The 13,773-nt window shown below is 42.0% G+C and overlaps 1 protein-coding gene across 4 annotated transcripts in view; it reads right to left on the reverse strand.

Moving 5' to 3' along the window:
* SATB2 (SATB homeobox 2) overlaps nucleotides 1–13,773 on the reverse strand; it is a 224,773-nt gene that overhangs the window by 32,243 nt on the left and 178,757 nt on the right. For all 4 annotated transcript variants that reach the window (XM_044978501.1, XM_044978504.1, XM_044978499.1 and 1 more), the window contains 2 exons: nucleotides 12,050–12,205; nucleotides 1,615–1,812 (listed from right to left, as the gene is read on the reverse strand). In XM_044978501.1, coding sequence (XP_044834436.1) covers nucleotides 1,615–1,812; nucleotides 12,050–12,205 — 354 coding nt within the window. The remainder of the gene's footprint in view (nucleotides 1–1,614; nucleotides 1,813–12,049; nucleotides 12,206–13,773) is intronic.

Consider the following 13,773-nt stretch of genomic DNA (forward strand, 5'->3'; position numbering starts at 1 on the left):
ATTAGCTTTGAATGGCCATTGTCCACTACCCCGTGAAAACTGACTCCAAACCAATCTGTAAGGCCTCTCTTCTTTTGATGACTTCCTCAAGACCTACTTCTGCTTTGATCCCCAAAAGAATGAAGGCTAGATTGAGAGGCGATGTGGAGAAATGATCGTTATTCTTTAAAAAAATAAAAAAAAAAGCTTTCAACATGATTTAGAGTCATCAAACTGTGTACATAGGTAGCCTCTATGATTCTTTCTACTGTTCCTCCCTCCACCAAAAACCTACACTCCTAGCATTTTAGCCTCATTTGCAACATCATATCTTAAATCAGATTTAAGATCTCTGGGGTGGGAGGGAGTGTTATTTTTTCCTGTTTTTTGTTTTTTTTTTAATAAACCAGCACCTAGTACAATGGTCCCTGATACTCACTGGTCCTGCTGGGCTTTGGACACAACTGCAGTACAAATAATACCACCTCCCTCCCCCAGTGTTGGCTCATACTATAGGACAGTGAAGCACTGGTTTGAATTTACCTGTGCTAATGGTGTGCATGAGAAGTGCAGGGTGGGAGAGTACTCTATAATTCTTTCCAGTTCTCATTTCCCATTAGTCCTGATCTGCTACATGTTGCTGTCTCAGTTCTGAGCCTCTCTTGATGGCCAGATGACTCTTGGTTTTGTGATGTGTATAAATATCTGCTACTCATTTTCATTTATGTTTTGAAGCAAGGACCTCAGCCCCCTTCTTTTTCTGTGCATGTGTGCGTCTATTTACCAGTAGAACATCTTCTCATTTCACTAAGAACAACTGAGACAAGGCTAATATAAAGTTGCAAAGAACCAAAATCTAGGGCATGAGTCAAGAATGGAGCCTACAAACATGCAGATATCACTGAGGAGGGTTCTGAAATGAAGTTCTGCTTTCAAGGAAATGTTCACCCTGCTCAGTTTTAGAACACATCAACTTTCAGCGAAAACACATATAGCAGATATTTCCAAAGCAGAGCTTCTCCAAATGTTTTACTTTTTAGACCACTTCACATGGGACACACCCACTCATGGACCACCTCTCCTCCCAATACTCCCTATTTTCTGTGGTATTATCTGTCTCTTTCTAATGATGGATGCTACAAGCAGTTTTGGATAGTGGAGCATAGTTTGAGAATCCCTGTCAGAAGCTGTGAGAACTTTGTGGGGTGAGTGCATCTACTCAAGTTCCTGGTTCACTTTCCAGCTATATATATATATATATATATATATATATATACACACACACACACACACACACACACACACACACACACACACTCACTCTCTCTGAAATTTGTTTTCAATTTCTGGAGGAACATACTTTGGATTATAACTCAGAGCCATAATACTAAATCACAACAATTTGGATTTGGTTGGCCCCCCAAATACCACCAGCTCTTCTTCCTATTGAGTATTACCCTCACTTATTGCCAGCGTAAGTAGTTTGTTTTGAACTCTTCTTTGGTAACCTAACAAACACACACATACACACACTCAACCTGCAAGCCCCATAGAAGCTGGAACCAGTTGGTCTTTTCTACCTCGGACAGCTGTTGCAACACAAAGAACCATTGCAAGGGAGGTTAGTGCTCTGACCTGCACAGGTTCAGGAGTGAGCTGGACTACGTGCTGCATGCGCTCGCTGTGGTGATGCCTGGACTCTTCCTCGTAGATCACATCCCTCTCGTGCTGGGGAAGGTTCAGGAAGCGGCGGATGGTGCAGAGGTTTTCCCAGAGGGTGCGGTTTTCCGGGCTTGGGTTCTCTTTCCAGCGGAGCAGCTCACACAGCCATCCCTGCACCAAAAGGGTTAGAGTAGTTAACTTGCCAAGCACTGATGAAGCAGATGTGAAATGAACTTCAGCTATATTGCAGGCTTTGCTGATGCTCTGTCTCAAGTTTTGCTGCCTTGATCTGACATGGAAGCCCCTCTGATTTCCACAGATTTAACTGGGTTTAACTGTGGCAAACCAGTGCTGCAATAAATCAGTGGTTCTCAACCTTTTCCAGACCACAGCACCCCTCCCACTTAGCAATACACAGCAAGGGGAGTGGTGTCGTGGTCTGGAAAAGGTTGAGAACCACTGATTTATTGCAACACTTAGCAATACAGCAAGGGGAAGGTGGTTGTGGCCCCTGACATCTGCTAGTGACCAACTCAGAAGTTTTGTCCCCACACGATAAATGAAAACTTTTGATAAAAAATACCAACAGGTAAAAACCCTTTGATTTAGCTCTTCTTATGTAACATCCACTCCTCCAATTCAGATCCCAAAATAAAACTTGACCAGGTGTAAATAATCAAATGTCTGTTTTATAAAGGAAGATTAAGCCTTATGGAAAAATCCTATCAAATTTAATAAGAATGAGAAATAGGGCTCTGTAGGAATTACTCTAAAAATCTATGCACAGTGATATCTGTGGAAGAGATTTCTAAACCAACCCATAGAGTGTAATACTGGATAATGATATCCCTGCTATATACTTCTATAGGTTAGCTTGAAATTCTACAGAAAAGTTAGAACTCTGTTAAATACTGTAGGACTTCTCCACAAGGGCCAAGAAGCAAAGGTTCCCAGAGAGTGAGAAGTGTGCACTCCAAGAAAGGCACTGGCTGTAAAACAAAGAATACTACAGGGCAGAACAACAAGGCCTATTAATGGCATTCACACACCTGGCCCCATGCGTGCACTGAGCATGGCTGTCTGTGACCTTCGGCCCTGCGCAGGTTAACTATAACTGCACCTGCAAGGGTCTGAAAGTTGGCTCAGTTCACACCTGCAGGCAGATGTCTCCTACTTAGCACTGAGGATATGATTTCTTTCTTGTGCCTGCGCAAGAGAAGATGCAATGCAAATGATGGAGTACATGAAAATAAAGCCGAGGATGCTGTCAACGCGGCTTACTTACTCTTGTCAAAATATTTTACCTAGTAGCTTTATAACCTAATCATTTCCAAGCTACAACTCGGCATTTAGACACCATTTTGACAGGCACCTTAAAATACCTAAAAGATAGACAGCTAAATCGATGTTAAACGCAGAGAACAGGAAGTAGCCCAGGTTGCATATTTCCAAGCTGTAACCAAAGAAAACTTAATAGGCAGGTTCATTAAAGGCCCATACAGTCCTTCCTTAAAAAGGAAAGATTTTTATATAACAACTTGTAAGCCAGTGATGACTCCTAATGTGCATTATAAAACCCCCATATAATATCATAAGTGTTGTTTGTCTAACTCTCCACTGTGTCTTCTGCCTTCACCCCCCCTCCCAAAAAAGGAAGATTTGATTATCTCCGCTGCATCAGCCAAGACAGCAACACCAGCTGTTCTCATTGTGCAGCCTCTTCCTCACGGCCTACATGTTAATAACCTGATCATTCCATTTTCTCCTTCAACTGCCGGCTGCAGCACAGCGAAGAGACAAAAACCCAGGCCCATCTGCAGCAGCTGTAGGCACTGAACTGTGAAGCCACTGGGGATTTATAAACTAATCTGTAACACAACACTGCCTTGTTTTTACAAGTGAGAGGCCACATTTGTGCAGACCTGATCTTTTCTTGCAATAAACTGGGAGGGGGGGGATGAAAACAAGATCTCTAATCATTTGCTTTAAAATATATATATATATATATAACTTGGTATTTAGCTAAGCTCAGAGTCAGGTGATGACTGAATTTCTAATACAGTTCCCCTCCATCCAAAATAACACCCAAAACTTTATGTCTTAAAAAAGAAAAAAAAATCTTCCAGACCCAAAGTATTTTCTCAGGGGTTTCTTTGTACAAAGGAAACAATTTTTGAAATGGAAAATAAACCATCTGTGGAAAAATAAGCTCCTATTTTTCCATCCTTTTTCCTGATCTGAATAAGTCTCCAACTGGACTCTTTCAAATGTTTCAAGCAGGTATGTTTAACATCTCCCAAGGGATGCTGTAGCATGAAGACCAATCATTAAACAGAAAATAAAAACAAAAATCTACATCTGTTAAAAGACAGAGTTCTGAGAGATACAGACCTTAAGGACGAGAACACCTGCTGTTCTGATGGAGGCAGGAGTTGCATTGTGGGAAGCCCCAATTTGAAATGAGACAGGTGACAGCTGAGTGGTACCATCGCTACGGATGAAACTTGGAATGTCTAGCACAACATTCATTGCTGCATTTTGATTTATAGGCACCGTTATAATCTGCGCTCATTACAATCACTTAGAACAATGCTACAGGCCTCATTATGGACTGCATGCTCTCTGCCATTAGTCTTTAAGAAGTATAGGGCTCAATTTGCCCAGCAACATGCGAGGTCCTGACCTTGGAGCTATTAGGGAGAGGATTAGACTGCAGTGTGACCATGTGTGCAGACATGAGCAAACCAAATTAATTTCTGGCCAAGGGAGGCACCAGGCAAAGACCCTGTCCTTAGGACACCTGAGAACTTCTCAATTCCCCAATGGAGATACGCTAATGGCGTGTTTAAGGGAGCCCAGTTCTGAAGGTAAAGCACATTCATGGTATTTAGAGGAATATTAATCCAGTTTCCCACAAAGTATTTGCTTGGCTGATCAGATTAAGGGATCTAGCCTTCAACAGCACCCCCCCACCACAGCAGGCCCCAAGAAATCTGTGATACTTCACAGCCTCAGACATATTGCACCATGTGTACCCAGCTGCTACAATAATTAGCTTATGAATGTATCAGCTGGTTCTGTGATTTTTATAAATAATAACTAACCTACAGAGCAGAAAGATTTTCATGAGCCTAATATTAGCAAGAAATTGCAAGGTGCTCCTAACTCTGAATTGTCATTGTGCTAAATGCCCTGTTTACGCTCACGTTTTATACTACTGGATTTCCCTCTGATGCCATTTATAAATATTTATTTTGCATCAGCAATGGCAATTTATTTGTGTCAGCTTTCTTCACAACAGCCATTATTTCTTTCCCCCTCCCCTTCACCCTCTAATGCATTTGTAGACTTATCTACATCAAAACTATTCTTTCACTTGCTCTTCTTCAATCCCGCTATCTATTTATTCAAGCATTCATTCACTCGCCTATCTATTTGGGGTTATCTATCCATCAACAGGATCTGTTATTAGGTAGTTGCATGGCTAATGTCAGAAAATACTAAGCCATTACCACACACACACACATACACACACACTCGCCCCTTTACCATTGCAAGTAAACCCTCTCTGGGTAAAGATGAGGAGTCTGCACTGGGGTTTTGGATTTTTTTCATTTGAACAATCTTAGCCTGCCATCCAAGGAAGTTTTGCAGTACCAGGCAAAAAGAAAAAAAAAAGTGTAAATGTCAAATAAAACAGTGACAGATGACAGTATTCTCTATTGAATAGCACCGTTTCTTCGTGCATGTTCAATGAGAACTCATGAATTATTAATAAACAAATCTCCTTTTTCTGTTAAAATCTCAAATTGGGTGTTTGGTGGGTTTCGTCGTCGTTGTTGGGTTTTTTTTGAGGGGGGGGGGGTTGTGGTGGTTGTGTAGTTCTGTGTATGTTACATGGAGCTTTCCAGAGAATTATTTTCATTTAAGAAATGCTGATGCAGGCATTCACAAGATACAGCAGTTCATACTGATTTTCATCTGTGGTTTGATTTACTGGGGGTGGGTGACAAAAAATTAGAAAAACCAAAAGGGAGATTCTACCCCATCCTCATTTACCTCACTCACCAAGAATGTCTGAGCTACTTTTCAGTGTGCTTACAAGTGAAGCCAGCTTAAACGAACCTGCTGAGAGACTGAACAATTACATACTCTTCCCAGAGATTTCTCATCCCCAAGCGCCTGATGATGCTGCCCATGCACATGTTGAGTGGTACTGTACTATGCAAGCAGACCCACTGATTTCAGTGGTGTTACCAAGAGAGTTTGCTACTAGTCAAGGTGAATAAGGATGGCAGAATCTGGCCTTTAGTGTCTGCTTCTGAAGTTCTCACACAGGGCAATGACTTCCATTAAAAATAAGAGGAGGAAAAACACCACAATTAAAGGATGCGTTTGGCTCTAAAGTCAGGCATACCCAGTACTTGTGGTTACCAAGGAATTCTGCTAACAACTTTCTTACGTTCACCCCAAAACCTGCACTTGCATTTAGAGCTCTGCCCAATTTATCTTATTGAAAGGAACTGTAGAGAAGAGCTGGCCTCTATTTTTGCTGTTGTTCCAATCAGAAAGGATGAAGATTTTCTAGGCATTTTATTAGCTAAAACAAATAATATCATACTAATGTCCTATTTTTACTCTCTCTCTCCCCTAATCAAATACATTTCCCATAGCAAAACAAAAAAACCCTGCAGGCAGCCAGCCTTTCCCACTGTGTTTTTGTGCTGTTAAAGGAACAGTCCACTTGCTACACTAAAGCATTTAGGCTTGGTGCACTCGGAATCCCCTCGAGGGATGGGTTAGTTGGTTCAACAAATGTAAGCCCTATTTGCTGTCACTTATCATTGATCCCTTTTTAGCGGCTTGACCCTTTTACTTTTGTAATACTTAACATAGCACGGGGGAGGGAGGAGGAGGTTAAGCAAAATGGAAACCAGAGGTATCAGAGGCAGATAAGACTAGGTTTAAAAAGCTTTAAGAGGGTGCACACAAAGACCCCCATGTTCTATGCAGGCGGAGCCCCACTTGTAGTCAATATAAGAGCTAAGAGCGCTTCGGTGAAAAGTCCAGACTTAGACATATTGGTCTTGAAGCCAGTGGCTACATTCATAGAAGTACGTCTGCTGATGTCCACAACAGAAACAGGCAGCCGGCTGCCCAGCGTAACTTATTAAGACAAAGCATAGATGCATGCACAGGATACTGACATGCTTTCAGCACTGATAAGGCCTTATTGCAGGCATGTAATTAAACCGATTCTGTGCTTGCGTTCCGTTAAAAAAAAAAATTAGAATTTTCTACACTGACATTTTCAAGGGATTCCTGTGAATGCATGAGTAGGCAAATGAAGAGTTTTTAGTGAGAGTGATTCAAGATTCCTCTCAAAATAAATGTAAAAGGCCATTTCCTCACCCACATCATCAGTGCAGAAAATGTCAACATATGTGACAAAAAAAAAAAGCAACATTTGATGTATGTCTTGAAAGATTTTTTTTTTTTAAGTTACGCTATTAGCCACAGAAAGATCACTTTCTACAGGGAATCGCATGAAGTCCCTGGCGCAAACTTTCAGAGGCGCAGAAAGCATTCTTCTCTTCTTGGCTAGGACTCTTCCGCAGTGCGAAATGAGCTAGATAATATTCAGCTCTTGTTCCTTAGTCGCCAAACTCTCTTTCCATGAATCCAATAAGTGTCTATTAAAATAAATAAACCCCCTAATGATTCAAGATAACCTAATCAAGAAAGCTGAAATGGATAAAAGACTAACTAGAATGGAGAGTTCTGTCATGGGCTTCAATGAATTCTTGATGAGGAGGTCAACTGAACCTTAAAAACTTTACACAGCGCATTTTGTTACAGTTCAAGGTTAATCATTTTATACCTTGAATTTACTAACAAAAACTGATCAGTATTTTTCCCTCTTCCAACATTTCAGACTAAACACTAAACCTTTGGCTTTATGTAGTAACTTCAAATCCGGGCATATTCCTAGATTAACAGAAATGAAGTTTTGTGCAGTTCCTGGTATTATATTCCTGAATAAAAGAGACATTGAAAGATTCTGTGTATTTAGGTTCCCAGAGTTCAAAAGAGCACAACACCGAGGATATCTCCTGTAGGAGCAAGGCTAGTCAGTGGTTAAGACAATGGACTGGAACTCACGTGATTTGGGTTCCCACCTTTACCAGAGATTTTTTGAGTGACTTTGGGCAAATCAGTTAATCTGTGCACCTCAGTTGTAAAATCGGGATAATATTTCCCTACCTCACAGAGTTGTTGTGAGGATAAATTCATTATGTCTGTGAGGTACTCAGTTACTATGTGTAATGGGGACCATGTAAGTGTCTAAACAGATTGTAGAGAAGACACTGGTGTCTAAGGGCTTGTCTATACTAGGGCTAAATCGTCACTGCTGCGATTGACACAGCAGCGTAGATTTAGCAGGTCTAATGAAGACCTGCTAAGTCGATGGAAGAGCATTCTCCCATCTATGTCTGTATGCCACCTCCCTGAGAACATCTCTCCTCGACACAGTGCGGTATAGACACCGCTGTAAATCAATCTAAGTTACAGTAACTGAGGTCAAGTATCGGAGGGGTAGCCGGGTTAGTCTGGATCTGTAAAAACGGCAAAGAGTTCTGTGGCACCTTATAAACTAACAAACGTATTGGAGCATGAGCTTTCATTGGTGCATTCGACAAAGTGGATATTCACCCATGAAAGCTCATGCTCCAATACGTTTGTTAGTCTATAAGGTGCCACAGAACTCTTTGCCGCAGTAACTGAGATAGTGTAACTTAGGTCCACTTACAGCTTTAGTGTAGACCAGCCCTAAAGGTACACAGAGAATTCAAGATCACTGGCTCAGGGGCTTATCTTTTTATGTTTGCCATGTGACCTTATGGTACTGTAAAAGAATAATACCAAACTATGAATCAAATGGGTGTGCATCAGACACAGATTCATAAGCACCATAAAGGTTCTCTGGAACTACAGTGATGGGGACTAACACACACACACACACAAAATGTAGTAATTTCCTTGCATTTCATCTCAACGTCACTAGCATAGTTTTTTGTACTTAATTTGCCTGGGTTTTATTTATATTTTTAAAACAGTGTAAGAATATAAACATATTGGGCCTGCTTCTGCTCTTAGCTACACTGGTGTAAGTCAGAGATGCTCAGCTGCGTTACTCCTGATTTACACAGGTGTGAGTGAAAGCAGGTACTGGTCTCCTACGTCAGAAAATCAGGCCATAAATGCCTGTATTTAAATTGCAAAGGATCAAACTTTAGATAAAAATATACACATAATGAACATAAATGGTTGTTAAGTAGAAAGTCTGAGATTAATGGTCTCAGAACTGAGATCATTACAGGGGTTAAATCCCTTACAGAAGACTGTCACCACATTATCTTTGCACCTTTCCCTTTTTGAAGCCCCTGGGCCTTTCATTTACCCTGATTTCCAAAGTCCTCACTCCTCTAGCTGCTAAACCTAATCTGCAAAGGGATTTAAGAACAGAGATGGATGGGTATTAAATTATAGGCCAATTCATTCCACCAGTGGATAATCCCAATTACAGTAGCCACTTTCATTGGGTACCAACTCTTCCTCCAGGAAGAAGGCAAAAGAAACGGGTCCCGCTGGCTCTTGGCTGTGTAAGAGGCAGCTCAACATTAAGGATTTTTTTTTAAATGTCAGAACATCCTTGTCTGATACTTGCTGACAGTTAACACTGTGAAGATCTCACAGTCATAGGTATTGCTGCTGAAAGAACAAGAGCAACTGCCTTACTCGCGAACAGGACTGATCCCAGTGGTCAGAGTTGGAGAAGAGGGAAAACAACAGGGGAAGCTTATGCAACACTACAAAGCAAGCCTGACCTGGGGAGAACAGCAAAGGACTGAACCTTGGAGAAGAGTGCAATCAGACTCTCCTTTAATATTCTCTCTCTTTCTTTCTTCTCTCTTTCAAACATTATTCCCCCTGCAAATATAGGGATTTTCCAGAGCACTGTGAGTGGCATTACTCCCATGGAAAGGAATGGTAACACTCAAGTCATTCCACGAGAGCAGAGTTAGGCTACACAGAGTGAAATCCATTGCTGGTTCTTAAACGAACGAAATGTAAGGTTATGTGCTGAGAGTCCCACAGTGCGTGAGGGGAGAGGGGAGGGAACATCCCACACAAATGGACCAATAATTTGCTTTCCTTTTTTTCCTAGTCCCTCGAATTCAGGCCAACTTGTGTTCAATGTCACCCCCACAGCAGGCGCTGACATCACATTAGCTAGGGGATCTTACTGGAGCACAAAGCTAGTCTATGGGTGTGGTCAGTAAAGGGTCTTCAGGAAAAGAGGAGGTGCAGCACACTTCTATTTCAGGGACAATCACGTATTCGTCCCCGCCACTCAGTGCCCCGCATAAGCCAGTTCCACACTCCAGCAGCGTGTGATGGTAGCTAGGACCTCTCAGCATGGTGAATGCTGAAGCACTACAGGGAGTCAGCAATGCTGCCCTGGCAGGGGTGTGAAACAAAACAAACATCAGCTCAGAATCCCTTCTGAACTGGCTGCTGTGGGGGACGTTCAACCCAACCATACATTTAGTTCATTCCAGACAAGAGCATTCCTGGGTCCTCTTTTCAACCTTCTGCTTCATGCTTGCTAACTTTGTATCTTTTTTTTTTTTCTTTTTCAAGTGGGACAGGAATGGGCTTATTTTTATTTCAGGAGAACGGCTGGTGTTCGGTTCTGCCAGGGGAGGGCTCAGTTGCTGTTCACTTTAAGCATTTGAACTGGCACAGACTGACGCTGGTGAGCCACCCGAATTATTTTTGGGTGGTTCGGTGCCTCTATTTCAAGATTCCTCTCGGTAAAATGACAGGAAGTTTGCAGGCAATTTTGAGCCAAACCTCAGAGAGGCTGGCTTTCAGTCTGTGCTAAAAACTCCTTATTAAAACTGGCCTGTCCAGACTGTGTGTGTAACTTTGATATTTGCATGAATCAAAGAATAAGGGGCACGTTTGCAAAATCAATTGTGCAGTTTTTATATTTACTGCACGTTTACCACATATGTCATTTATTACACAGTGGAAAACCGTTAAATGCACAGTAGTTGTGCCAAGTGGCATTATGCTTTTAACAGCTTTATTCGTTTAACAGCTCCAGTTCTCATTATATTTTGCCATGTGGTATATGAGATTTTTATGCATTTAACAGTTTAAAAGGGTTCCATGGTATTTTCCTTTTATGTATTTCATATTGTGCCTGTATGTGTGTTGGGGTTTTGGGGGGATTGTGAGCTGTAACCCAAGCACCTCCACATAAGAGGGAAATAACAATTAAGAAGGGAAAGAGAAAATGAAGGAAGGGCAAAGGAATCAGCCTATGCCAGGATATAAATACATATAAGAGTAAGGCTCTTAGAACGGTATCGATGGCTATTAATGCCTTGTTTAGATGCCTTTCAACATTTTCATCAGATTTATTTTACTTCGATTTCAATAGTATTGTTTCCTTGCCTGAAGGAAAGGAAAATATATATACACACACTAGCAGAGAGAGTGTTCATGAGTAACCCCGCTCCCCCACACCTACACACACACACCCCTACACACACACACACACACACACAATCTCATAACAATACTGCCCCTTTCACCCAGACTTAAACATATCCTTCTTAATAGTCACCAACATACTCACTGTCTGCCCTATGCCAAACTCTGTCCCCCACTGTCTCCATAAAACTGTTCTGGCTGATTTTTTTTTTTTTGTAAACAGCTGGATAAAATTTCCATTTCATTGATTCCTGCAAGACTTTTAACCCCACTTTGAGTTCCCCAGTATGTATTTCTTGCATCGAAGGTGAGAGAAAGTCCATGTGAACTAAGCGTTAGCCCTACTCCCCCAACCCCTCCTTGTACAATGGCAAGGATGGACAGTGAATTATTTAAAAGGCAATACTGTACACAGTATATACTGCATATAAAACAAAAAAGATCTGCCTCAGCTGTGGTTTCCCATTGGTTTCCCAGAGTTAAGCAATTAAGAAAAATAAAGCATGTATCTCTCAAATGAGGCAGAATTTTGAAGAGTCCTTGTTCCACTACCAGAAATGTTAGGTTACATACCACAGTGGGGAGGGAGGTGTGGGCATCTGAGTGAGAGGGCCCCAATATGTACAAAACCAAAACCAACTACATGGGATCATGAGCTGGTCCCTTCTCCATCCTATTTTAAAAGGAAAAGAAAACCAGCCGGGAGGCAAGAGACGAAACATGACAGGTTCCCCAGAGATTATTATTATTGCAGGAACAGATGTATTTTTATTGGTGGGAGGGAGGAGGAGAAGGGTCTAATCCCAGCCCCAGAATTTGCTCTTTTAAAAAAACCACTCACCTGACTTTTATTGGCAGCCACTTTGGCAAACAGGGCCTGAGACACCTTGGCCCTTTTCATCTCCTGTTGGATCTCGTCATAAATGGCAGCTGTGATGTTGACGTTGGCGCCGTCCACCTTAATGGGGAGGTCTGTTGTCGGTGTTGAGGTTTTGGCCTACCAAGAGACCATGAAAATAATAATTAAAAAAGTGCTGCTTTCAGCCCAGCCATCTGTGCAGAAATTATCAAAGGATTTCAGTCAGCTGATGCCAAACTGCATTAGCTACAGAGGGACACTTCCTGTCCATTATTCTAATCAGGTTAATTGTGATTGGAAATAATTGCAATGCATTCCTATAGGACGTGCAGGGCCCTGTCAACCCTCTCTCTCTCTCAGCATGTTTATTGAACAGCTCCAAGACGGGATAGGTAGCTGGGGCTATAAGCTGCAGGCAGACAACTAAGTTTGTTCTGCTGGCCTGCAAATGCAGCATATATATGGGGCAATGCCTTTTTCTTTTTTGTTGTTCTAAAAACGGCATACCTTGGAGGGAGAGCCAATTCTCCCAGAAAAAATGAGTAAATGGGTAGAGGTCTCTAAATAATAAATTATTACTCAATTTAATGCACTCCCTCAAGTCTCCCTCATTCTTTATTAAAGCTATACGTATGTCATTTGAGTACGTATGGTTTCCCATCATTATCATCATTATGCTAGCCAGACAGTCACCTAATTTCACCTAGGAAATCAGTGGAAATGAAAAAAAAAATCATTTAATAAAGCCAGGCTTTGGCATGCCTTTGATGTGCTGCCCTCATTCTCCTTAACTCATATTGCGATTTTGTGTATTCTGCTGCACTCCTTTTAATTGAATGATTTCCCATCAGCTTCTGTGACAAATGAAGGACAATAATGGAGGATGCCAGCCCTTCCCCAGGCTGGGCTAACCCTAAAAGGTTTGTACCAATGCAATCCACCAGGCTGCTGCAAGATTTTTATTTTAACCTCCTCAGCAGCACTAAGGCTTTACAGGCCGAGAGCGACGACACGCCCTTCCACTGGTGCTTTTACAGTAGGACGCTCAGTAATCTGTGTCAGCAGCATCAGCGCCTCAGAATGCCAGATTTCATTCATTTTCCAGAGGCTAAATAGCAGAGCTATTAGAGCTGATCTAAACTAGGCTTTAACTCCGAAGCAGCTCCCCCTGAAATCCCTGCCCCAGAGAGGAAGAGCCCTTAACGAAAGGATGAACGTCACACGTATAAATTGTCTGTTTGCAGCTGAGGTGCAAAGGGCTTGAGAAATAAATGAGCCCAAGTGGCAAAGCTCACAGCACATTCCAGATCCAAACCTTCCCAAAAGCTCGGAGTGTGTGTTCCGTTCCCAGGTTTTGGTTTGGCCCCATGTAAACCTTTGCAGCTGGTCCCTGCCTTTATACCTGCAATTCCCCAGAGTTTGGGGTAGTTATGCCGGGGTTTTGATTCAGGCTCATTTCTAGTGTCAATTCTTAGCTGGACACAACTGCCCAAATGTCCGCATGTTAACAGAAAGGTTACCTAGGTCAATCAGAACGTTCTGAGCTCTCCCTTCTCTTCCTCCTAGCTCTTCCCACCCCAAATCCTTTCCTCACCGTGGAAATCTTCATTGATGGCCCCATCCAAAGTCTACTGAAGCCAAAGATCTAAAGACACCCACTAGTTCCAATGGACTTCTTTGGATGACACCTTAAATCTTGAGGATGT

The sequence above is a fragment of the Mauremys mutica genome, chromosome 10, assembly GCF_020497125.1.
Source record: "Mauremys mutica isolate MM-2020 ecotype Southern chromosome 10, ASM2049712v1, whole genome shotgun sequence".
NCBI lineage: Eukaryota > Metazoa > Chordata > Testudines > Geoemydidae > Mauremys > Mauremys mutica.